We start from the raw sequence: 23,586 nt of genomic DNA, 5'->3' as shown, positions 1-23,586 counted from the left end.
CACAAGGGAAAAGGGGAGAATGACACGCTCTACAAAAGGGCAGGACTCCTCCGGGCTGAGAGGGAAGCTACAGAGACAGGCACCAGGGCTGTATGTTAGAGCTTCCCCTCCAACTTGCACAAACGAGAATCCCCAGCCAATGCAGGATCCAGCAAAGCTCCCAGAGGTAAGAATTCTCGGCTTGTTTACCGAGTCCCCTGGGTCAGGAGGGAGGGTGGTGAGCTGGGCACAAAAGCAGGATAAAGGTAAATTTTCTGCACGTGAGAACCATCCCCCCCCTCCTCCAAGGAGCCGTGTCACACTGTATGTCACCGTCATCAAAGGGGCTGTGCGTAAACCTGAAAAACCAAACGGACCTGTCTGTAGGTGTTACTTATATCACAAGGCTACAGGTGCCTTTATTTCCACTGTACACTGGTGCTGGGAGCGCCTGCCTTCTCTTGCCTTGAAAGCCTCCTCTTTGGACCTAGTCACCGCTGTCCTCACGTAAGCACCTTTTCTTTGCTCTTTTGGATGAATTGTACGGGGTGTCAGGGCTTAGAGGCTCCGACTGGAACCTGGGTCTGATTATTGGTCTCCATCCCCAGATTGCCAGCCCTCCTGCCAGTTCCATCAGTCACAGTGCCTCCTGGGAGCTGTGCGACCGGGATGTAACTGTTTGCCTGAGAGAGACATTTTTGCCTCCTCAGGCTGTGTAGAACCACCCACCCCCTCCCCGGGAGCCCCTGGGATCACTTTACCCAACCAAGCAGAATTAAGAGAGAATGCGTACAGGCACTCAATTCTCTATGCCTCCTAAAGCTATCGTTAGGAAGGAAAACTGGATTTTACCCAGAAAAAAATATTCAGCTTCAAGGAAAGCCCACCTCCCCCGAGCCAAACTCCTCCTTTCCCCATTGGTCTGTTCACGATCCCCACTTTAAGACAGAGAAAATAAGCTGCCTTATTCCAGTTTGGGGCATTTTTCAGAAATGCGTCTGTATGTAATACTCTAAAGAAACCTATGTTGCCCTCTCACATCACCTTAGTAGAGAAACCTTCCAGAAAAGCAATGGTTAGGGTTTTTCCACTATATGTTCTCAGACCTTTTCCGAAACTGCAGTGTGTGGGGGTTCTTGTGCATCCGCCCCCTGCTGGCAGCCAGTGGTAGCACATGCTCCCTTCTCAAGCTGAAGTTGGAGACCCACCCACCTTTGGTTGTGCTGAGAATTATACAAGCTGGAAAGGATGTCAGAGACCATTAGGTACAACCTCTCCATTTTACAGGTGAGGAAACTGAGGGCTAGAAAGGTAAAGTGATTTAGAAAGACAACTTCGTGTTTTAGTCTAAAGATCCATGGAGAGGGGTTGTTTGCCCCTCTGAGTGAAAGCTTAATTCTTGTGTCCTTCTGTTATCTGTGAGAATGTTTTATTTGTGATTCAAGGTGTTCTCAGAAGTTTCCACAGTTTGGTTGTCTTCTTTTTTCAGGAGTCATCTAAGTAGCAACTTTTTAGATACACTGATGACGAATGAGTTTGTTTCCCCAACTGGAAATGAATCTATGTGTTGTGCTCAGGCCTCTGCATATATTATCTAATTTTATTACGTCCTCGGGACATTCTGAGGATTGCATATTAAAATCCCCATTTTAGAGATGAGCTCAGAGAGGGTCATGAAGTTTTATATACCACACCTTGTAGGAAACAAAAATAATTTTGACAGGCTGAGCAGTAAGAAATGTATCCCATGTTTCCTGCCTTGTGGATGGCAGAGGTAGGATTGAACCATCCATGGGTTTAATCCAAAAACAATCAGCTTTTCATTGGAGCCCACAGCACATTATATGGAATACCTTCTGTAGGTCTTGGCTGCCCCTTCAGAAAAACAACTAAAAAACAAACTAATAAGCTCCCTAAGCAAGCTAAAGAAAAATGAGGAGTCGCTTGGCAAGACGTCAGCAAGTCTGTTCTCACAGCTGGTCTGGTTTCTCCCAGAAGAACAAACACTCAAGCACCCAACCCACAATCCTTTAAGAGCAAGTGTCGAAATAGTCCCTTGGGTTTTCCCCCATGTGTCCCTTCTTAGGGAGGTCCAAAGGGTGGGAAACTGACCCTACTTTGCCCACAGGGCTCACAACCAAGTGGACATTCTGATGTCACTGTGGCTTTGAAGGAAGAAAAACATCTTTCTTCCCAATGAGACGGCTCAGCTGGTGGGATCAAGGAAGGCCCTCCTTGGCTTCCTTTCCCATGGTTTATACCCTCACGGCCTGGTTCTGCCCGGTGATGTTTTGGTGTATAAACAGCCAATGTGTAGATGCTTCATTGGGTGGATTTTTGGTCACATGCCCAGAGTGAAGTTGATGATCTCTGCCAGGGTCAGAAAGGAATTTTCCTCCTCTGGCAAACAGGCCAAGGCTGGGTGGTTTGCTCCTTCCCCTCTCTCTCTGGAAGGCTGAACAGAGGTGGCTGGTTGCTCAGGCCATGGGCACCACACCTCTGATGGCGGCCTCTGATTCGTGTAGGGCGAGAAGCCCATGGGCCTGTCCCTCTGACTGTGTGGACCCTCCCTGTGCACATTTGGTGAGTGAGCCGGCTCTCAGAGGGGTTAGGAAGCCCCTGGAGTCATCGGGGACCTCAGCCTCCATGCCATCGCTGTCTCATTCCGAAAGGTACCTGCGACCAGCCTTTCTTGTGCATGGAAGGGAACCCACCTCATTCCTCCCCTTGTGTGGGTTGTGCTTGATCCTTGCCTACTTGCTAGGCAGCTAGAATGGTGACCACATGTGGGGAAACTGATTGCCACAGCCATGGGGCTGTTGATGGGCAGCCAGTGGGAGCCCAGCGTGCTTCAGGGGCCTGGCTAGCCCAGGCAGAGGATATCCAGAACCCACCGCTGAAAGTAGTGGGCATAGGAGGAAAGGGAGAAGGAGGAAATCGGGGGCCCTTTTCAGAGCTAAAAGTTTAACCTCTGTTAGTGGTTTCATGAATTGCTTGACCAGAATAGCCAAATATAACCAACATCTATGCATAGGTGGAGGAGTGCACGTGTTTGGGTGTGTTGGCCACATCGGGTGGGTACCTGAAGAAAACCACAGAGCTAGGGCACAGCTTGGAGTCCACCGGGTCCATTTAGTAGATGAAGAATTGAGGCTTGGGGGGGTGGGGGTCAAGGCAGAACCATGACTCCCTGCCCAGTGCTCTTTCCATGATGACAAACTAGCCAGCCCCTCAAAAACCAAAACTGTGTGGCTAGAACAGCAGACCCGTGGCCCTCCCTAGAGATCCCCGTCTTGTCCTACTGCTGACTCCAGGTCTAACCCAGCTGCTCAACCACTTTTTCGTTATCGCCCCCACCAAGGAGACTTTTTCGATCATTGTTTCTTAATCGTCTCCCCTCTCCATGAAATGTTAATACCATAGAAATACTGTATATCGTTAATGTACTGTGGCCCTTTGGAGGGTCATGAAACATAATAACATCTAAGACGTTTTTGACACCCAAGAACCAGTATTGTTCCCTCTGGGTCAATGTCGCCCCCCCATTGGGAATGCATGATCTAACTTCAGGCCTGGGCCTAACTATCGCTGGGTCTCAATGTCCTCGGTGAGAAACGGGGCACCAAACAGCTGTGCTTTCTCACCCACCTTGTTCCACCTACATTAAGGAAATCTTGAGAGCTAAAATGTTCACTTATAGCAAGGACCCTAGAGAGCCTAAGAAGCTGGCTACTGAGTACAAAGCAGCCATTATTCCTGAACACTCACACCTAGAGCATGCTGGCTAAGTAGCCAAGTCCTTTTGTGGAGAGCCCAGAGTTAATAATACGCCCTCCTATGCAATAGCAGGGGAAAAAAAAAAAAGCATCTGCTGCTTTGATAAAAGATTTTTCCCCCAAAGCAAGAAATGATTACAGAAGAAAAACAGCAGTTTAAGAAAACTTAATGGATATAATTGTCCATAGAAGGAATTAACAAAGGGAATCAGATACTGCACTGTGTGAGACACTAGAGAGATTACAGAACAAGTGAGCTGGTGTAAGAAAAAAATATCCTTGAAGGAGGTAAATGTCCTACTGATAAAAAATGTTCCTAATTTTTTATATGACCAAAATCAACTTACCGCATGACTTGTGTGAGCTATTTGTCAGGTGGAGATGAGGGAGCATTCACTCCCGCTGTTGTTTTATGTCTGGAGGATTTCTAACTGACATGAAAGACCTGGGGATGGTTTTCTATTTTCTTCCACGTGGTGTCCACCTATCCTTTCTCCAAACCCACCATGAAGGTCATGTCAGAGGTCGCCATCCTCTGCCTTGGTTTTTTGAGCCTCAGAGGGACAGGAGGCATTTTTACCTTGAGCCGTCACTTACGGGAACTTTCTTGACGCTGAGTCCAGATAGCAGAAGGGGCTTTGGGCTCCAGGGGCTCTTCCCTTTCTCATAACCTCCCACCCCCATCCCTCTTCATCCTGCCTCCCGCTCAGGATATAAAACCAGCCAATCCGTGGGAAAATCAGAGTCTAAACCCAGGCAGCCTTGACCTCTGTTTGATATGGCTCCCAGGGAGAGATCCATGACCATGATAATCCGCCTGGCACGTTAACCCTCTCTGGGCGTCAGGAAGGCTTCCCAGTGGGGTCTAGTAACTTTTCATTGATGGCACAGAATGGGTGCCTACGGGTGAGAATTTGAACTTGGTTATTTATCTATGTCAGAAGCACAGTTCGCATGTACAGTTGATGGTAATGATCATAGTAGATTTGCAAACATCTCTAAGCAATTGGGTCTTTGGTTCTGGAATCATACAACCCTGTCCCCTCAGTACTGAGGACCTATTTGATATGTAAGTGTGGCTAGGGTGTGTCTTCTGGGCAGATAGGACTGTGAGTGTTTGTAGAAAAGGAAGGAGATAGGTTAAGAGTTGGAAAACTTAAGAACTCTCTTCATACAATATAACACTGCCACCCATTGGCTGTGTGACCTTGAGCAAGTGACACAAATTCCCTGGGCCTTAGCTTTCTCAATTCTAAAATGACAGGGTGAGGAGAAAGATGGGACTGAAACACTACTTTCCAACATGTGGTACTTACACCACTCATGACACACGGGATGAAACTGGTTGGGGTAGGCAAACTTTTACTTAAAGATCCAGAAAGTAAATATTGTAGGATTTGTGGGCCAAAAGGCAAATAGTCATTTAATATGTAACCATTTACAAATGTAAAATCATTTTTAACTACAGGCCATTCAGAAACAGGTGGTGAGCTGCAATGCACTGGGCTTGTAGGTTGTAGTTTGCTAACACCTGATTTAGGTGCATGGATGAACAATTTTTACTTAAATACGTACATCTTGATTTTTACGTGTGCTAAAAAATACTGACTTTTCATTGATAGTGGCGATATGAAGTTTTCCTTTTAAATAAATGTATTTATGTGAAAACAAAAAGGGAGTTGATTTTTTTTAATGTATTAAGTAGATTATCATGATGGTAGGCAAATGACAAAAGTTGGGAAACACTGGACTAGATGATTTATAAGCCCCTGAGCATCTTAAAATTCCATGTGTTTTTATCTAACGTGATCTTGAGCGGCTGTGTCCCCTTTGCAGAATGGAGGGGTAGAACCACCCTAGGTCATCAATATTACTGCAATAATAAGAAAAGAGAAGTTGGGCAGATAGACTTTTCTAATCCTAACCCACCAACATAGATATATATACCATGGATATATGATACATATATGTCTGAATTGTGGGAATATGGGAAGCAGCAAAGAGAAACTTGAAAGATTGAGACTTGCATGGACAAGAATCCATGCAGTTGTGGTCCCAGGCCCATCTCTTCTGTCCCCTTCCCAGCTTCAACCAGACACCTTCTCCCAAAACATTCTACTTGCCAGTGTGAGGAGGGAATAGAGCACAGCCATTCGGGTCATGACTTCTTAAATAGACAAACCTGAGCGGTCACCCAGGCGCCACCACCTGCTAGCGGGGTGCTTTGGGGCATGTTACATGGAATGTCAGAGCGTCCATCCCTCACCTATAAAATGGAACCACTACCAGCACCTCTCAGAGTGGTTGTTCTGAGGAGACTATGAATAAAGAATGTAAAGTTCGAAAGTGCTCAGCGTGGAATCCAAAGTGTCTACGTGTGTGTTACAATGACAGGTCCTCATCCTCTTATCCAAAACCCTGAGGCTGTATGTGCTGCAGAATTAAGAGTTCTTCAGGCATTAGGAAGTTTATACAGTGTGTAGAACACAGAATACACCCCCCCCCCCAGGTATTCCTTCTATGACTCCCTAAACCCATCAGCGTTCCTGCAGTATTTCACATGAATATTCAAGTAGAATAAATAAAATTTTAACTTGTAGTTATAAAACAATATAGCATATAGTTTGTATGTGCTTAGATATGTATAGTATATAGTTTATACACATATATAGATGCATAGATGTAACATATGGAACAGTATACAAAACTATATAACATCAGTGCAGGACTGTTTTTTGCTGGGAAATAAATGCATTAAATACACACACACACACACACACATACACATATACACACACACACACTTTCAGTTTCAGAGCTCTCTAATTTCAGAATTTTGGTTAAGGGTTTGTGGGTATACTCATTTATAGCGACTCTTGCTCTGTTCTCAGGAGCATATTATTAGACATTATAAGCCAGAGTTCAGGCGTCAGATGTGAGTGAATAGGAAAAGTAAAGAAAGACGCAATGTTGCATAATAAGAGCCCCAATCGTCAAATCCCTGCTTTGCCTCTTATTGGCCATGTTATAGGGGCCATTGTCTCAAACCCTGTGCCTCAGTTTTCTCATCTATGAAATGGGGATGGATGAACAAACCTCACAGGATGTGGCAAGGATTAATTAATGTCATCATGGAAAGCACCTAGAGGGGTGCCTGGCTCCTAGGAGGCTGCCTGTTTGTAAGTACAGTATTTGTTCTCATTATTAAAAGCAAGCGTGGCATGCTGAGGGCTCTTGCAGTGTGGCTTCCCAGAGCCATCCACCTCCTCACAGCCTCTCCCGCTGTTGCAGGGTGATGTTGGACTCAGTGACACACAGCACCTTCCTGCCCAACACATCCTTTTGCGACCCGCTGATGTCGTGGACTGATCTGTTCAGCAATGAAGAGTATTATCCTGCCTTTGAGCATCAGACAGGTGCGTATGTCTGGAGAAGTCCACCTGAGCTGGGGCGGACTGGGGCAGGAGGTGGTGCTGGCCTCGGGCAGGTGACAAGGACATGCTGGGGGACTCTAAATGCCAGATCTCACCAGTATTCAGGGCAGAGGTCCAGGCGAGGCCTGCGTGTATGGGAGGGCAGCTTCTGTAGAGAGGAAAGCACTGGAACCCTCTCCTCAACCTCTTCCCAGCTCTGCTCCCCTCTCTGAGCCTCATTTTGCTAATAGGTGAAATGGAGATTATAATACCAATCTCTTGGAGTTATTATAGTTAAACAATGTAGTAGAAAGAATCCCTTAGCCTATAGCTTAGTACAGTTATTTCTTGAGCATCATGGCTTTAGCTAACATTTACTGAATACTAGCTATGCACCACACCCCATGCCAAGCACCCATCTCATCCTTATAGAAGCCCTGTGAGAAACAATTATTATTCCCATTTTATAGATGAAGAAACTGAGGCACAGAGAGGTTCAGAGACTTGCTCAAGTTAGTTTCACAGTTAGTTAAATTGTGTGCAAGTTGACTTGAGTACCTGTGCTCTTAACTATCCTACACGGTCATCTTATAAGTGATATAATGCTGTGGTTATTGATATTAATATTATCGTTATTCTCTGAGATTCTATCTTCTTATCCCTAAAGCAGCAATGATGAGAGTCACTGTGAGGATTAAGGAAGCCCAAGTATGTAAAATATATAGCCTGGCACAAGCAAGTGCTTAGTATGTATGAGTACCCTCACTGTCCCCCCAGGCCACCCTCCCTACCCTTCCTCCTCTCTGGGCCCAGTTATCCCTACTTGAGAAGGAAGAATAGGGCCGAGTGCAAATACCATGCCAAAGGGAGGCCAGCTGAGCTTCGCCCCAGAAACACTGAGGGCCTCTGTCCGCAGGTGCTTGGGTGACTACTACACATCACAGAAAACCTGGCTGACTGTAGGCAGTGGTGATGCAATTGCTAATCAAGCTTTCAGGCCACAGAGCCTTAACCCTTTCACCCCAGCCTGGCGGGTCCACACTCAGAGTCAGGAGGCTGGGTCAGGAGCAGGAGGCAACATTCCCTGAGGGAAAAGTCCAGGAAAGGCCAGGCCTCCCAGGATGCTGAGAAATGTCCATCACCACAAGGAAAACCCACCTCCGGGCCAGAGGCCAGGGCCACTCAGACAGACTTGAGTCACTTGCCTACATAATTCAGTTGTGTACCTGCTCCCAACACCGCCCCAATGCACACATAAGCACACGACCTCTGACACCTTTATCCAAAGGGTCCAGATCACTGCATTTTGACCTGATTCATTCAGAGGCATATTACAAGTCTCCTTTAGGCCTAAGATGCACCTCATTCCCAGAAAGATGATGAGAAATGTACTTGATCTCTTCTCAATATTTGTTTAAGAAGCTTAACTCAAAGGAGGAAAATGAAGGCTTTCACTTCCCGTTCCCTCCCCATGTGTCCCACGATAGTGGGCCCAGCTCCTGGTCCTTCTCTCCACCCATGGCCAGCTATCCTGGGAGCCCCCTCTTCCTGCTTATTCTGCAGGGTGGCAACTGGAACCGTGGTAGGAGGGGCTGGACTCAGCCGCCCACCTCGTGCAATGTCCCAGGCAGCTTCTGCAGTTGTCAAGAGCTTGGACTTTGGAGCCAGGCGTCCTAAATGCTGAGTCTGGCTTTGACATTTAACAACCGCCATCTTAACCTCTCATGCCTCAGTTTTCTCATCTGTAAAATGGAGATAGTAATAATGCCTACCTTGTAGAGTTGATACGAGGGTAAAATGAGTTAATACGTGTAGTGCTTGGGACACTGTCAGGCATGCGGCAAGCACATAGAAGTGTTTTTAAATGAAGGATTTGTTTCAGTTTGGGATGATGAAAAGGTCTGGAGATGGATAGTGTGATGGTTACACAATAGTGTGAATGTGCTTAATGCCACTAAAGTGTACACTTAAGAAAAGGGTTAAATTGGTAAGTTTTATGTTATGTGTATTTTACCACAATTTAGAAAATGAAGAGTAAACTGAAGTGATCACCAATACAATGGCCAGTGTGGCTTAAATCCAACAATCTTATATATGTAAACACAGCCTTCTCCTGTCTGAGACCTCTGCACTTCCATCAGTGTAAGAGAGGTTGGACCAGGTCATTGCTAGGATCCCTTCCAGAAGCTTCTCTGATTCCTGCATCAGGCAACATCGCAGATGTAGCCCTCTTCCCCCATCACCCATTGAGAGAATAGAAATTCCCGCCAACATCTGAGGCCAATGGCAATAAAATAGCCTCCAGGAGTGATCCGGCTTCCTAATATTCCCTGAGGGAAGAGCCAGACTTCTGACTTGCCATCTGGCCCTCTGGGTTTCAGAAGGAGCTGGGTGTCTCCAACCTCCTAACGGTCAAAGGTGGGTAGTCTCCAGTGAGCACTACATGAGCCTCCTAGGTCCTGGCTGTCCTCAGAGCCCCACCTGTGGGAGGAAGGCCTGGGGCTGCCTTCTGTCTCTCTCTCACCCAGAGAGCTGACGCATCAGTTTCAGTGTCTGTAAAAGCCCCCTCTGAGAGGGCTGGTTCAGAGGCAAGCAGGCTCAGTGTGCTCTGTGGTCAGCAGGCTCTGAGACATCTCTCTTACCTCATGGGAAATTCCATCTCGAATTCAGGGTTGTCCCAGTGGCAGCTTCCTGTTAGAGTCTTGGTTCGAGGGCTGGCTCTGCCTCTTACCAGCCCCGTGACCTTGAGCAGGTGTTATCTAACATCTCTGAGATATTCTTTCCCCAGCTGGAACAGTATCTGCTTCCTCGAGTCGGAAGGACCGACAGGTTGCACATATCGAGTGCGTGACAAACTGCCTGGCACTTACCGCAGCCAGAAATAGCTGATGACTCCCAGTTAATGGAAAAGTAGCTTTCTCTCTCCTCGCTTCATTTTTCCATATTGAGCAAAAGTAACAAAGGTCTCCAGCTCAACCTTTCCAATTCAGAATTTTTGACAGTTTAGACATTTGAGATCAAAGGGAGAGAAAGGGGAAAAGAAATGATGTGCCCGCTGGACAGAGGATGTCTGTGAGAGGGTAGGGAGCGATATGCAACAGAATTAAGAAAACCAGTTGCTTTCACAAGCTTTTCCCACGGCTTTAGCAGAGCGCAGCTGAAGCTGCGCTAACCGCAAAGGATCTGACCTGCTCATCGAAGCAGGACTTCTGCGTGGCTGCACTGCAGGCTGGGGAGTGGGCAGTCACATTGCCAAATACTCTAGAATTTCATCAATTCACCTTGGTCTTCTCTTCGGCTCTTAAAACAAGGAATTACAAGTACTGGAAACATTTGTCAAAGGAGGTGCTGCATATATTTCACAAGCATACGATATTTTTAAAACACTATGTCTCCAATCAAGTTCCAGCAGCCAATCATCTGACAAGTCATGGAGTATCCTGGCCTCACTCCTACTTTCTGGAACTCCATCCCAACCTCCACACACCCACAGGCCTCCAGGATTGCCAAGGTGGTCACGCCCCCATGCAGTGCCCCCTTTGCTTTGGAATCTCATTTATACTTTGCAGCAGTGGTTTCTAGGTTGGAGCAGATATAGGGGTTCCTGGGAGGTCCCCCTAGAGACCTGGGGTAACAATTGAGAAGGACAGGCTCCAGCTCCCCCCTCTCCACCCCCACCCTCAAGCAAGGTTCCTATACTTTAATTCTGAAGACAGCACAATGGAGTGGTCCTTGAGGCTTGGCTAAAGAGCTAGAAGGAACCTGTGTGACCTACTCCTAGCTCCACCACTTATTCACACATGACCTTGAAAAGGGACTTCACCCTTCTGAGCCTTCCTTCCTTCATTTACTTTGGAAAATGGGTGATATGATGTGGGACCTACCTCATAACGTTGTGTGAAGGAGAGGAGAGCATGAGAAAACTCAGAGCGTAGCACAGTAACGGGCACATACTATGTGCTCAATAAATGTGTTAGCTGTTATTATACAACTTTAAAAAGACATGCAAAACCCACTGATCTTGGGTATTAATAGCCAGAAGATCAGAGAGAGAGGTATGTGTGTCTCATATGGGCTTGTCTAAGCAAAATTCATGTGCTGGGTATAGCAGTTTGAGAGCATATGAAAAGGAAAGAATCTAAGAATCTCTCAATCAAAAGCAGATAAACAAATACATCGCTGAAAAGTCTGAGGTGAGCCCTGTGGCAGCAGTCATATTCCAGGACACCCCCAGGGAGAGGCCTCACTGTTTGCCACTGCTGGGCTATCCTGCATATATCTGAGCCTTCTGGGCAGCTGTGGGCCCAGGGCCACTCGGGGATTGGCACTCTTCACCCCATCCTAACTCCACACACCTCAGGCCACAGCTCTTTGCTGATACCCAGCCATCCCTTCTCGTCTTTTCTCCATCCTGTTTCTTACACCGCTCTGAATATTTTTTTTTCCCATCTCCTGGCCTAAATCATTCCAGAGGCTTGAAAGGAAAGCCTAGAAGGGCTACACCTGCTCTGAGAGGAAACCTGGAAGCAATTTATCACTGCAAGTTTCCCCTCATAAAGTCCTTCCTTTCAGTGACAAAGCCACAATTGATGGTGCCCGTGCCACCCAGTTCACTGACCAAGTTTCTTCAGTGCCGCCCTAGGCAAAAAAACGTTCCCAAAACTTTCCCCATGCTAATAAATTATGCTAATTATGGCCCAAGCTGTGTAACTCAGGCCCTCTCTAACCCAGACTCTCTGCCTCCCCTGAGCTGATCCCTGGGCTCCCTTATTCTGGTTGTCCCTCAGTTTGACTGAGGCCCCAGAGGGGAAGGCCTCGTTTCCGGAGAACAAATGTAGTCCCAACATAATAACTAATCATAGGTGACTTATATCAAAAGTTTACTGTCGTTCAGATAACTGAGCTAAGTACTTTACGTGGATCCCTTGTTTTCCTTTTCACAGCAAACTTCCGAAGAGGTAGGCACTATTATTATTCTTGTTTTATGGATGAAGGAAGCTGAGGTCCAGAGAGGTTAGGAAACTTTGTTAGGATTACACAGCTAAGAAGTTGAAGAGCCAGGGCTACAAATCAAGAAGGTCCACCTCCACAGCCCAAGCTCAGTTACCCCCCACAGTCCTACAATTCCCATTGGAAGGTCCCTCTCACTCCAGCTCGGTTGACAGACCCCGAGAATGGAGGATGGGAACGAGAGTCTGGCAGATTCCTCTAGCTTCGCAAACTTTCCCATCTATGCTCCCCGATCAGCAGAGGAGAAAGATCAACTTCTCTTTCAGAGGGTCTAGGAATTCAAAGCTCTACGCTCAAAGTACTTCTGCAGTCTGCAGAGTTTGCATTCTGCTGCGTATCTGTTTTGTTGTACTAAAGTCAAAACCTCGCCCCCAAATTCTTGCTTCAAGTGAGGCTCCAAGAAAATGAAGTGTTGGCTCCAAAATTTCTATATAGGAAGGGCTTAGGGACAGCCATCCAGTTGGAAGAGATGGCAAAGGGACTTGCTTAGAATTTTTTTTAAAGCACTTTAGATAAGACTGAGAAGACATCAGATGTCCATAACAAAAAAAAATAAAGGAGGGGGATAATGGACCCCTCTCTGGCATCTCCAGTAAAGAGGCACAGGCATTATCGTGTGACTTTGGTTATCCCTGTCACCCTCTATCTACTCCGGGGCCTTGGCTTCCACCCTTCCACCCCAGTTTCAGAAGTGTGAGTCTGGCGTATGTCCCGATCATGAAGTATTTTACAAAGTCACACAGACTCACCTGTGTCCCCATATTTGGAATAGCATTGGCCACCTGACTCACGCTAGCCATACAAGGACAAAGTAGCATGATCAATAATATAATATCCTCATTTTTCATAACGAAAATAAACCCAAAACTCTGGAAAAGAACATAGCTGCTGGCCTAAACACACACACACAGGGAGGGAGAGAGAGAGAGAGAAAAAACATATTGGAAGTATTTGAAGAAATGCAATCAAAGTAGCCGTATGGATAGCCCCAGTATTAACAAGTATAAACGGATGGTCCTTAATGAACACTTACTCCATTCATGCCCCCATTATAAGCACTTTCCATGTTTTGATTCACTTAATCCTTTCAACATCATGGTGAGGGAGGTCCCATTATTCCCATTTTGCAGATGAGTCCCAAGAGGGCAAGACCAGTAAGTGTGAGACCACATGCCTTTTCAACTTTTAGGGGGAATCCAAACAGGAACCCTGGTTTCACGTTCTACAGCAAAGATTTTCAAGGAGCCTTCTGGAGCTGTGGAAGGGAAGACATCTAGTACCTTCATCTCAACTCCCAGCAAAGCAGTGCCCCTTTTTTGCAAATAAGTTTTAATTTGAAGAAAATACTATTCAATTAAAAAAAAAAAAACAATTAAAACTCTAGCATGCCCATTCTAAGCAATAATCTCGAAAAAGACAACCGTCCAAAAGCATGTGAAATGTTCCCTCACAAAGTGACTTCCAGGAGTGATCTAGTCTATGGAAGAGTTGTGATTGGCCTTCAGAGTGTTTTTAAAAATTAAATAACTTGCCAACACATAACAATCTGGGCCTGGCTACACAGGGCCCCCCTTCCCTCATGGCAGTGGCCAAGTAGAGTTCGGCAGCAATTGTCCACTTAGCATGAACTTTCCAATTTCCGCTGTCCCCACGGGGGGGGCACTTCAGGCATGGACATTGCCTGCTGAGTCTGTGGGTATTTGAGGGTGCCAGCCAACTCTAAAAGCTCAAGTCCTCCTTCTGACTGTAATCCCAGTTTATAGCATTACCTGTGGCAATTCCCCCAGAATTGCTCCTTTTTGCTCCTCAATTCTTCCCAGGGCAGCTGACCCCTAAACAAGTGTCCTGACTCACTTCTGACTTCAAAGGAGCTGGCTGAGGCTGCTGCTTAATAGTGGCCTGTGGACATTTGGATTAAGTCTACCTGGTACTGGATGCCATCTGTCCCCAACCGGTAGACATTGACAGAAGGTCCTCATAGCTCAGCTTCTCCAAAAAGTTCAGATTATTTTATAAATGGAAGGTGCATTGAGGAAAACACTTTACATTTCCAGATAATACAACAAAAACACTTTACATTTCCACACAATACAGAAGATAACGTCTTCTGTGGGTGTATTACCCTTTTCTTTATTGGCCCTGAGTTCATCTCCTCTAAATAGTAAAAGGGTCTTCTTCAGGTCATTCACTGGGGTTGCAAACACTGTCATCATCTCTCAATCCTTTTTCTGATTTTGCAAACCTACACTACATGTGTAGAATGTATCTAAATATATGAACAGAATGTATAGAAACACACACACACACACACTCATATGTATATATCTGCATACATTCACATCTTTTTTAATCGGTCTTCAAGACGTATATCCAACTTGGTCCTCCTCAACCAGGATGAGTGAGGCAAGATATCATGTAAAATTCCCACATCCAAAAAGGGAAGAGTTGGCATGGGGCCTAATTCCCTGACTGGCCAGCTGTGTGGCATTAGTAGACTCATCTAACCACCCAGAACCTGTTTCCTCACCTGTCAAGTGGAGATTAATAATCATCCATTATTCAGTCAGTTATTCTCGCTGAGCGCCCACAGTGGGCTAGGCCAGGCTCCAAGCACTCCTGACTCAGGGTGAGCAACGCAGAGCTGGCCCCACCTCACGGAGCACAAGGTCTGGGGAGGGAGGGAGGCAGGTGCAAATCCTTGTGAGATGGGCACCTGAGGAGAGCTGTGCAGGGAGGCGAAGACTCTGAGAGGGGGGCGTGAGCTGTGTGGTCTTGAGGAGGAGCAGGAATTAATTAGAAGGCAGATGGGGACCTTGTCCTCGGCAAAGGGAAGCACCTGTGGAAGGACTGAGCCAGGAGCCAGTTCCGAGGGGATGACAGGGGAGGCCCGATAAGGGAAGGCCCAGAAGCAGGCCTTTCTCACCCCGTCATCCTCACCTCTGTCACCCTCCTTGTGAGGATGGGGCCATAGAAACACACCGCAACAGAAAAGTACCCCATGATGGTATCTCTACATCACTGAGAACTGCCCTTTTCTTCTCTGCTTTGGGGGCTATGGAAAGGACTTTCCTAGTGAGGAGAGCCCGCCATGCTTGGTTCTGGCCCTGGCTTCCCTCCAGGGGCCCAAGCCATACACAAAGCCTGCTCTGTGGGTGAGCTTCAAAGGAGAGAGCTGAGGAAAGAAGGGAGCCTGTGCCAGCGACACCTTCCTAGTGTCAGGGCCACCCCCATCCAGGCATTTCTCCGAATCCTTTAGGCCCTCTTGTGTTCCAGAAACAACATGGCCCTCTTCAAGTGCCAAAGAAAATAAGGAGGGGGTGGGCGTGAAGGAGGGAGGGGAAGGAACGAAGACTTGGTGAAACCTTTCCGTGAAAAGAAATAAGCTGTGCCCTCCAACTGCAGGGCAGAGATAGCCATCTCTGCCGGGGCTCAGCGCAGGACCAAAGGTAGAAGAATTTCAAGGCTCATAAACATCTCTCCCAGAGTATCAGAAAACTAAAGGCCCCTAGGTTTCCTCAGGCCATAAATCAGTACATGACAGCACAGGCCAGACTGGAGAATGGCCACCGTATTTTCCCAGGAGACCCTGCTGACCATATGGTGCCGCACCACCAGCACCACGGCCCGCTGGGCTGGCTCCAGCCAGTAGCCAGTGAGCCAGAAGGCTGGCGTGGGCCTCACCGGCCCCCTTTCTCTCCTCAGCCACCAGGTAGAGGTGACGACATCGGTCTCCATGATCCTGGTAGAATATTAACTCTGATCCTCATGCACACAGAATTCTGGTTAAAAATATTAAATAGAACAAATCGATTGTGTAAGTTTGACTGCCTCTCAAGCCATGCCAGGGTAGGAAAAGAGATTTCTGTGAAAGCTCTGAGTTTTAGGGGGAACCTCAGTTTCCTTCTTTATAAAATAGCCTAATCACACCTATTTAGGAGGATCTGAGGAACGTAAGAAGCTGACAGGCAGGAGATACTTGCTTAGGGAGCAGTACACCTGACAGGGCAGAGAATCCATCTCCTGTCCAGGACTGGAAGCTCCACAGCTCCACTGGGGCCAGTGGCAGCAAATGCAGCATTTAAAGAGGGCATCGGAATAGTCTCATTGCCATTTGCTGTGGAGACTAAACTGTGAGTGCCCCTTTCTGTCATCCACCCAGCCTAAGCCAGTCTGTACCCTGCTCTCTGCCTTTCCCCTCAAGCCTTCTTATTCTCTCTAGCTCTCTGACCACCCCCACCTCTCTTTCCATGGTTCATCTCTTGTCTGTGCTGACCCTCTGAGGACCAGTTTGATGGAACGGGAAGAGATGGAATGGGCTTTCAAGTTTAGACCGGGGTTCAAATCCCAGCTCTGCCACACACTGGCTGTGGGATCTTGGGCACGTCCTCCATGACCCTCAGGTTCCTCATCTGTGACTTCCTAGAGGACAGGGTCCAAACCTCTTATTTACTCTTTAGCATACAATTTGTTGCTTTGCATATACTAGGTGTTCAATCACAATCTTAATAATAGCATTCAACTCTTCCAGGCTCTGTACTAAGTACTTTTACATGTATTAACTCATTTAATCCACAGAACAACTATGATATAGGTGCTATCATTACAGTGGTGCCTCGGTTTTCGAACGTCTCCATTGACAAACATTTCGGTTTACGAGCGCCGTAAATTTTATGGATCTATGGTATCATTAGATAGTAAAATTCATGCTAAATTTGCAGCTTTAGGGGTTGATTTTAAAGGTCTGGAACAGATTAATCCATTTTGCATCACGTTCTATGGGGAAACTGTGCCTCGGTTTTTTAACGTTTCAGAACTCGAATGGACTTCCAGAACAGATTATGTTTGAAAACCGAGGTACCACTGTATATCCATTTTACCAATGAGGAAAGTGAACCTCATTTATTGAATGAAGGAATGAATGAATGAACGAACGAGTACCACAGCAGTTGCAAGAATTATTTATGTCAAAGAGCCTGAGCAAGTTCCTGGTACCTCACCTCTTCCATCCCCTATGTCTGCCACCCTTTCTCCTTCTCCTGGCATTGGGACAGGGCTGCTGAGCACTCAGTGTCTGCCCTGGGCCAAACATGGCCACTGCCCTGCCTCCCACACAGGATGGCACCCAGCTCTGTCTGGGTGTGTACAGGGTTCCTCTAAAGGAGTGAAGGGGCACTGGTCTCAGGAGAGAAATTCTTCAAAACACCACCAACACCACAATACAATGAACTCCTCCACTTCCCTTTCCCCCAGAGGAGCCTGCTATTGTGATCTAAGGACTATTTCACCAGCCCGAGGCCCTCAGCTTAAGATGGCCAGAAGCAATGCACAAACCAGTAGCTAGTGGTGGCAGCTGTCCATGAGAAGAGAGGAAATCAAATCAGCTTCACATGGTGGCTGGCACACAGTAGGCATTTAATAAGTATTGAACTGATTATTTTCTATGCACCACACTTCCATATATTAACCCCAAAGTGCATAATAGCCCTATGAGTTGGGCATATTATTATCCCCATTTTACAGATGAGGACACTGAGGCTTACGTGTCTATGGACCTGGCCCACGCGGAAAGTGTCAGAACCAGGATTTGAACCCAGGCTTGTCCAGCTCCAAAGCCTGTGTTCCTGACACCATGTTGTCCAAAACGGAATCGCTGATGGGCCTCGTTCTTTCTTTCTCCATTAGTTCCCTTCTTTTTAAGCAATGTAACTAGACGTGGGCACTCACAAGCCGTGCCTGGGTTTCTTGTCCCTGTCATTCCCTCTCCCACCCCAAAGTCCACCATTAGGATTCAATCCCCTCTGGTTTTTACTGTGGAACGTAAGTGACCTGGGCCCCAGCAGGACACTCCAGGGCTGGAGGTCCTTCCGACTCATTGGACAAGCGATGAGGATGATAACAACCAGAGCCACCTTTGGGGGCCCTTCCAGAGGCTCTCCTGGGGCCACAGTCCTTCACTTCTCTCTCCTCTGGTGTAGCCTGTGACTCGTACTGGACAGCCGTCCACCCTGAGTACTGGACTAAGCGCCACGTCTGGGAATGGCTCCAGTTCTGCTGCGACCAGTACAAGTTAGACATCAACTGCATCTCCTTCTGCCACTTCAACATCAGCGGCCTGCAGCTGTGCAGCATGACCCAGGAGGAGTTCGTGGAGGCGGCCGGCATCTGCGGGGAGTACCTGTACTTCATCCTCCAGAACATCCGCTCGCAAGGTCAGTGTCAGGCACCCAAGTTCCCTGTGAACCCAAACCTCTCAAAACCTAGAGAAAGCTCCAGGATGCTAGAATCGGAGACTGTAGATAAAAGGGAGCCAGTTATAGGAAAGTGAGCTGAGTACATTTTTAAAAAGAAAAGAAAAACTCAAAACATGCAGCTAGAAAGTCAGTGTCCTTTGGCCAGTGCAGCTTCATGAAAGCATGATCTGAAATTCCTAATTCACCTCCAGCCCACCCATTCTTCAGAGGAGCAAACCAAGGCCCCAAGTCTCCCAAATCCTCATTAAATCCTCATGTCAGGTTTTGCACTCCTTGTGGCCTCCTATGTCCATTTTCTCCTTTGACCAGCACCCAACAGGCATTCAAATCCCTGAGGGATTAGAGGCCGAGTCACAGATCACAGACTCTCAGAGCCAAAGGGGAGCTCACTGGTGGTTTTGTCACGTTGCCAATGAGGAACACGAGCCCAGAGACTGAATGGCTGGGCAAGGCCTCACAGAGGTCAGTGACCCAGCCCAGCTCAGAGCCCAGGCCTCCAGGCCCTGAGCCAGGACTCACTCACCAGTGCCCACTCAGAAAATCTTAGAGGCTGCTGGAACACCTGGCCCCGGGGGAATCTCTCCTCTTCAAAATGAGGAGATTGTCACCTCTCAGGGTTGGCTTCAGGGTGGCCTTATAAAGGCCAGATGGTCTCCAAGGTTCCTTCCGAAAGAAAACAATGCTGCTTAGGAGACAGTTACTCCCCTTCTCCCCAGGACCTCCTCTCCAGTTCTGGCCAGGGGAAATCAGGATTGTATGGTATGGTTTGTGGATTTCTTTTTCTTTCCCAGGTTACTCCTTTTTTAATGATGCTGAAGAGACCAAGGCTGCCATCAAAGACTGTAAGTAGCCAAGTTCAAGCCACCTGAGGCTCTGTTGAGGCTACTGTTTGGCACATGGGCGTGATCATTCTTTTAGGAGCACACTGACAGGTGGATGGCCTGCAACAGTCACACAGGCTCAGAGCAGACAGCAGGAGAAAGGCAGTGGACAGAGCCTGGGGGCTTGTCCTAGCCTCCCCCAGGCTCCGTTTGCCTGTCTATCAAATGGTGTGAGCTCAAGAAACAATGCCTACAAAGTGTCTGGCCGGTGCCAGCAGCTGAGGAGCTCCAAAAACTGGTATCCGTTAGCAGTAATCATCCTAATTACTAACCAGGGGCTGGCTTGTGGTTGATAGTGTCTGCGAAGAATCTGAGCTCACAAAGCAGGTTGAGTTTGTAATTATAAGGTGATGGAGGAGCTCAGATGGCCTTGCTGATTCTGGAAATTAACCCTCATTGTTTTGCTTTTGCAGATGGAGAAGGTTTAGAAAGGGAACTTGGGCGCTTTCTGTTTTAAGATGATAATGATTATTGCTGCTAGTTACCTGAGTCCCGTACAAAGGTCCTGGCCTTGAGGGCAGGAGACGTGGCTTACTCTGAGCCAGGCCCTGGGCTAGACATTTACAGACAATGTCTCAGGTCATCTCTCCTATAACCTAAACAAGGCCTAGTAAGTACCACCGCCTTTTACCGAGGTAGGAACTTAAGCTTAGAGGTTAAGGTGACAAGGTTAGGTGACAGATGACCGAGGTGTGTCTAAATCTGAAGCCTGTCATTTCTTTGCTTCTCTCATCTGTTTCTTTCTCTTTTCATCCATTTGACAAACATCTGTTAACACTTACTATGTGCCAGCCCCAGAGCTAGGCACCGATCTCTTTGCTTTTACCTGTGCCCCTTCCAGTCTGTTCTCTATACACTAGCCAGAGGGATGTTCTTAAAACCTGGATCTTGTCAAATTCCAAAGTCTTCGCTTTTCTCTTTGAATAAACCCTAAGTCCTTACCTGGGCCTGCTTCCCCAGGACCATTCCCACCACTCTCCCCAGACACCTGCCTCACTGGTCCTGCTTCACTGGTCCTCTCTCCATGCTTGACTTCGCACATGCTGGAATATCTATCCCTCCTCCTCACTCAGCTCTTTCTCATCTTTATCTGTCAGCATAAATGTCTCCTTTTCATGAGGCCCTCCTAGGCCACTCTGTCTAAAGTAAGTACTAGACTTTCCTCCACCGCATTCTCTATCCAATGTCTCGTTTCCTTCATAAAACTTAAAACCATGGGTGATTTGTTTCATTTGCATTTTACCTTGCCCATTCGTCCTTAAATTCCACATCATCAGGGACCGAGTCTGTCTTGTTGGCTCTTGTATCCCCAGCATGGAGCCCAGAACCCGGCACACAGCAGGCCCCGTGTTCAACATAAACGCTCCCTGCTCCTTAAAGAGAAATACTGACTCTCGGGCATCTTTGCACCTCTCACCTCCTAATTACCCCCAAAGCACCCAAATTGGTGTCTTCTACCACAAATGGGGTTCGATTAATATCTGGTATGATTTGAGGTCTGAATGTGGCCTCTAAATTCCTTCCTACGGCCATAAATCATTCTATTTCAGATGCTGATTCCAGCTGCTTGAAAACAAGTGGCATCAAAAGTCAAGATTGTCACAGTCATAGTCGAACGAGTAAGTGTACAGACACCACTTTTCATTTCTAATGTCCTAAAACTACGAGACAAAGTAATCTGCTTTCATAACTTTGAAACTGAATGTTTAAGTGGGACCAGTTATTTCCCAAAAGAGGTAGCAGAAGTTGATGATGATTTTTATAAATGTTATCAAATGTATACTTACTTCTTTTCACTTGGAAATGGTACTATAAAGAATTAAATTGAGGAAGAAATTTTCTAAACATGTTGAATTTCTGAAGAAAGGTTTCTTTGTCCTGGCGTCCTGGGGGGTCCTTCTCACTGAAGTACTCGGGCAAGAGTAGAGAAAACACCATGAGTTGGCAATTCTCTTAGCCTTTCCCCAAACTAGGACACATCTACCCAGTGCACAATCAGTCTGCTAGGCTTGGTTCTAGTCACTTGATATGGATTAAATCATAATCCCCTAACCTCTGCTACGAGGTCGGTACTCTTATGATCCCATTTTACAGATGAAGTAGAGATTATGATTACAGACCTAGGAAGAGCTGAATTCAAGCAGTTGGACTCCCGAACCAGTCTTAACTACAATACAGTAGAACAAGAGAAATTCCATGAAAAACATAATTGTAGGGCTGGTCCACCCAGACAGCTGCAGCTGTGGGACAACCACACTGCCTGTCAGAAAGAAAAGATTATTTAATGGTCATATCATTGATTCCATAAGAATTAATCCATGATTCCATAGAGCAAGGACAATCCATGAGCCAGTGTTGCTAGTCGATGTCAGTTTAGTGTCCCCGCATGTGTGTTTTGTCATTGCTTTACCAGAGACAGATGTTTTACAGCTTGATAAGGTCCCAAGTAGAGCACTCCGTCACAACTATGGGAGGAAACCCCACAAAGCAGCAATGCTCATGGGTTAATGACAAGTTGTACAAATTTTCTCTTACAATTAAAAAAAAAAAAAATTCAAGAACTCTTTTTCCTCCTCAAAGACCTGCAGAGTTCTCATCTATGGGAATTTGTACGAGACCTGCTTCTATCTCCTGAAGAAAACTGTGGCATTCTGGAATGGGAAGATAGGGAACAAGGTATTTTTCGGGTGGTCAAATCAGAAGCCCTGGCAAAGATGTGGGGACAAAGGAAGAAAAATGACAGAATGACGTATGAAAAGTTGAGCAGAGCTCTGAGGTAAGTTAATAGTATGAAATACCATGAACCCTCTGGCAGAGTTATATAAAATGACTGGCCACAGAAAATTAAATTGTTTTTGCAGCTTTTTCCTGATAATCGAAAGGTCATGAGACAACACTTTGGTTCTTAGTTACGGGCAGGATTATGGTTTGTAAATGGACATGCCATCCTTCTCATTCTTGGCAGCATTCCCCAGGGATCACTCTGAATCCAGGCGATCTCACACACACACACACACACACACACACACACACACACAAAACACGTTTTGAACTGAATGCGAGGTTCACTCTTCCAAGATGTCTGGGAAAAGGTTTAAGTGTAAGTTGATAACAGGGTGTGAAAATACCAAGGTAACCAAAGACCAGCCTTGTCACCTGAGAGGCATGAGGAGAGAGTGTTTATGTTCTGTTGTTTTCCTGGGGTGCAAACCCTCCCCACATTTGTCTTCTGCTGTCTTTCTCAGGTACTACTATAAAACGGGAATTTTGGAACGGGTTGACCGAAGGTTAGTGTACAAGTTTGGAAAGAACGCACACGGGTGGCAGGAAGACAAGCTATGATCGGCTCCATCAACAAGCTCATGCTATGGATTTCTGTCTTTTAAAATAATCAGATTGCAATAGACATTGGAAAGTCTTTGTTTTCGTTTTTTAAACCTGCAAAAGTGCTGATAAAATTTCTCCACATCTCAGCTTACATTTGGATTCAGAGTTGTTGTTGTCTACTTGGGGGTAATAGCAGCAACCCTTAAGAAATGTTTTTTGCCACCCGAGAGGAGGAGGGGTACCTTGAGCAAAGATTACTTCCCAAATCAAGAGTGCAGAACCACAATAGCCAGCGCCATTGGTGCTGCACAGACACAAGGGACCCCGTTCTGCCATGAGACTCATCTCGTGCTCCCATTCCAAAGGTTCCAAAGTTTTCACACATTTAAATTGTGGCAGCTCACCAAGGGAAAAAAAAAAAGTCAATCGTTGGTAGTTAACATGGTAGGAGGGGGTGAGATGTAAGACAAACACACGGTCGATTTTAAATCGTAACAGTCAAATTCCATAGAAAAGCTTCTTAATCGGTAAAAGAGCTAAGCCATCGAGCTGGTACGGCATCAGACTTAGCATAGGCTAAGAGTAACTTTCTTAACCGGGACAGCTTTGCGGTCACTCAGCAAACTCCCACGGCCATTCGTCTAGAGCAGGGGTGTCCAAACTTTTTTCAACGTTTTTTACCAAGGGCCATATGTGGTAAAATACACAAACAGCCGGGCCACTCACTCGAGGTGAAGTACGTATTGCCTCACCTGGTTTATTTAACTAAATATATTTTTAGAATTTGCTGCGGGCCAATTAACAATGGATTGCGGGCCACAGTTTGGACACCCCTGGTCTAGAGTAACACACTTAACATCAGGCATACTCTTGCTTCTTCCTTAATTTATTCCCCTCTTCTCTACTGGTGGGGTGGCATCCGGTAGGGAAAGAGCTAGTCAACAGACAC

The 23,586-nt window shown here is 46.6% G+C and overlaps 1 protein-coding gene across 4 annotated transcripts; it reads left to right on the top strand.

Annotated features, from left to right (window-relative positions):
• The first annotated feature begins 14 nt into the window (after positions 1-14).
• On the top strand, positions 15-22,788 carry ELF5 (E74 like ETS transcription factor 5). Of its 4 annotated transcripts, none has more exons than XM_019738625.2 (7): positions 15-166; positions 7,047-7,171; positions 18,154-18,387; positions 19,221-19,271; positions 20,861-20,929; positions 21,891-22,086; positions 22,556-22,788. In XM_019738625.2, exons 1-7 carry the CDS (start codon positions 93-95, stop codon positions 22,650-22,652), a joined length of 846 nt encoding a protein of 281 aa, XP_019594184.2. In that variant the 5' UTR covers positions 15-92; the 3' UTR covers positions 22,653-22,788. The 4 variants fall into 4 exon arrangements, with proteins under 4 accessions (XP_019594184.2, XP_019594182.1, XP_019594180.1 ...); XM_019738623.2 differs by lacking the exon at positions 15-166 and adding an exon at positions 339-486; XM_019738621.2 differs by lacking the exon at positions 15-166 and adding an exon at positions 2,375-2,651.
• The last annotated feature ends 798 nt before the right edge of the window (positions 22,789-23,586 follow it).

Source organism: Rhinolophus sinicus, linkage group LG06 (assembly GCF_036562045.2).
Source record: "Rhinolophus sinicus isolate RSC01 linkage group LG06, ASM3656204v1, whole genome shotgun sequence".
NCBI lineage: Eukaryota > Metazoa > Chordata > Mammalia > Chiroptera > Rhinolophidae > Rhinolophus > Rhinolophus sinicus.
Note: the sequence above shows the minus strand (reverse complement) of the source record. Positions and strands in the feature narration are given on the sequence as shown.

What these genes read in the sequence shown, in the direction of transcription:
- ELF5 (XM_019738621.2), top strand. Translation starts at nt 2,464, where the DNA reads ATGGGCACCACACCTCTGATGGCGGCCTCTGATTCGTGTAGGGCGAGA. An exon ending in CAAGGCTGCCATCAAAGACT is followed by an intron (nt 19,272 to 20,860) that starts GTAAGTAGCCAA and finishes ATTCTATTTCAG; the next exon opens with ATGCTGATTCCAGCTGCTTG. An exon ending in AAGTTGAGCAGAGCTCTGAG is followed by an intron (nt 22,087 to 22,555) that starts GTAAGTTAATAG and finishes TGTCTTTCTCAG; the next exon opens with GTACTACTATAAAACGGGAA.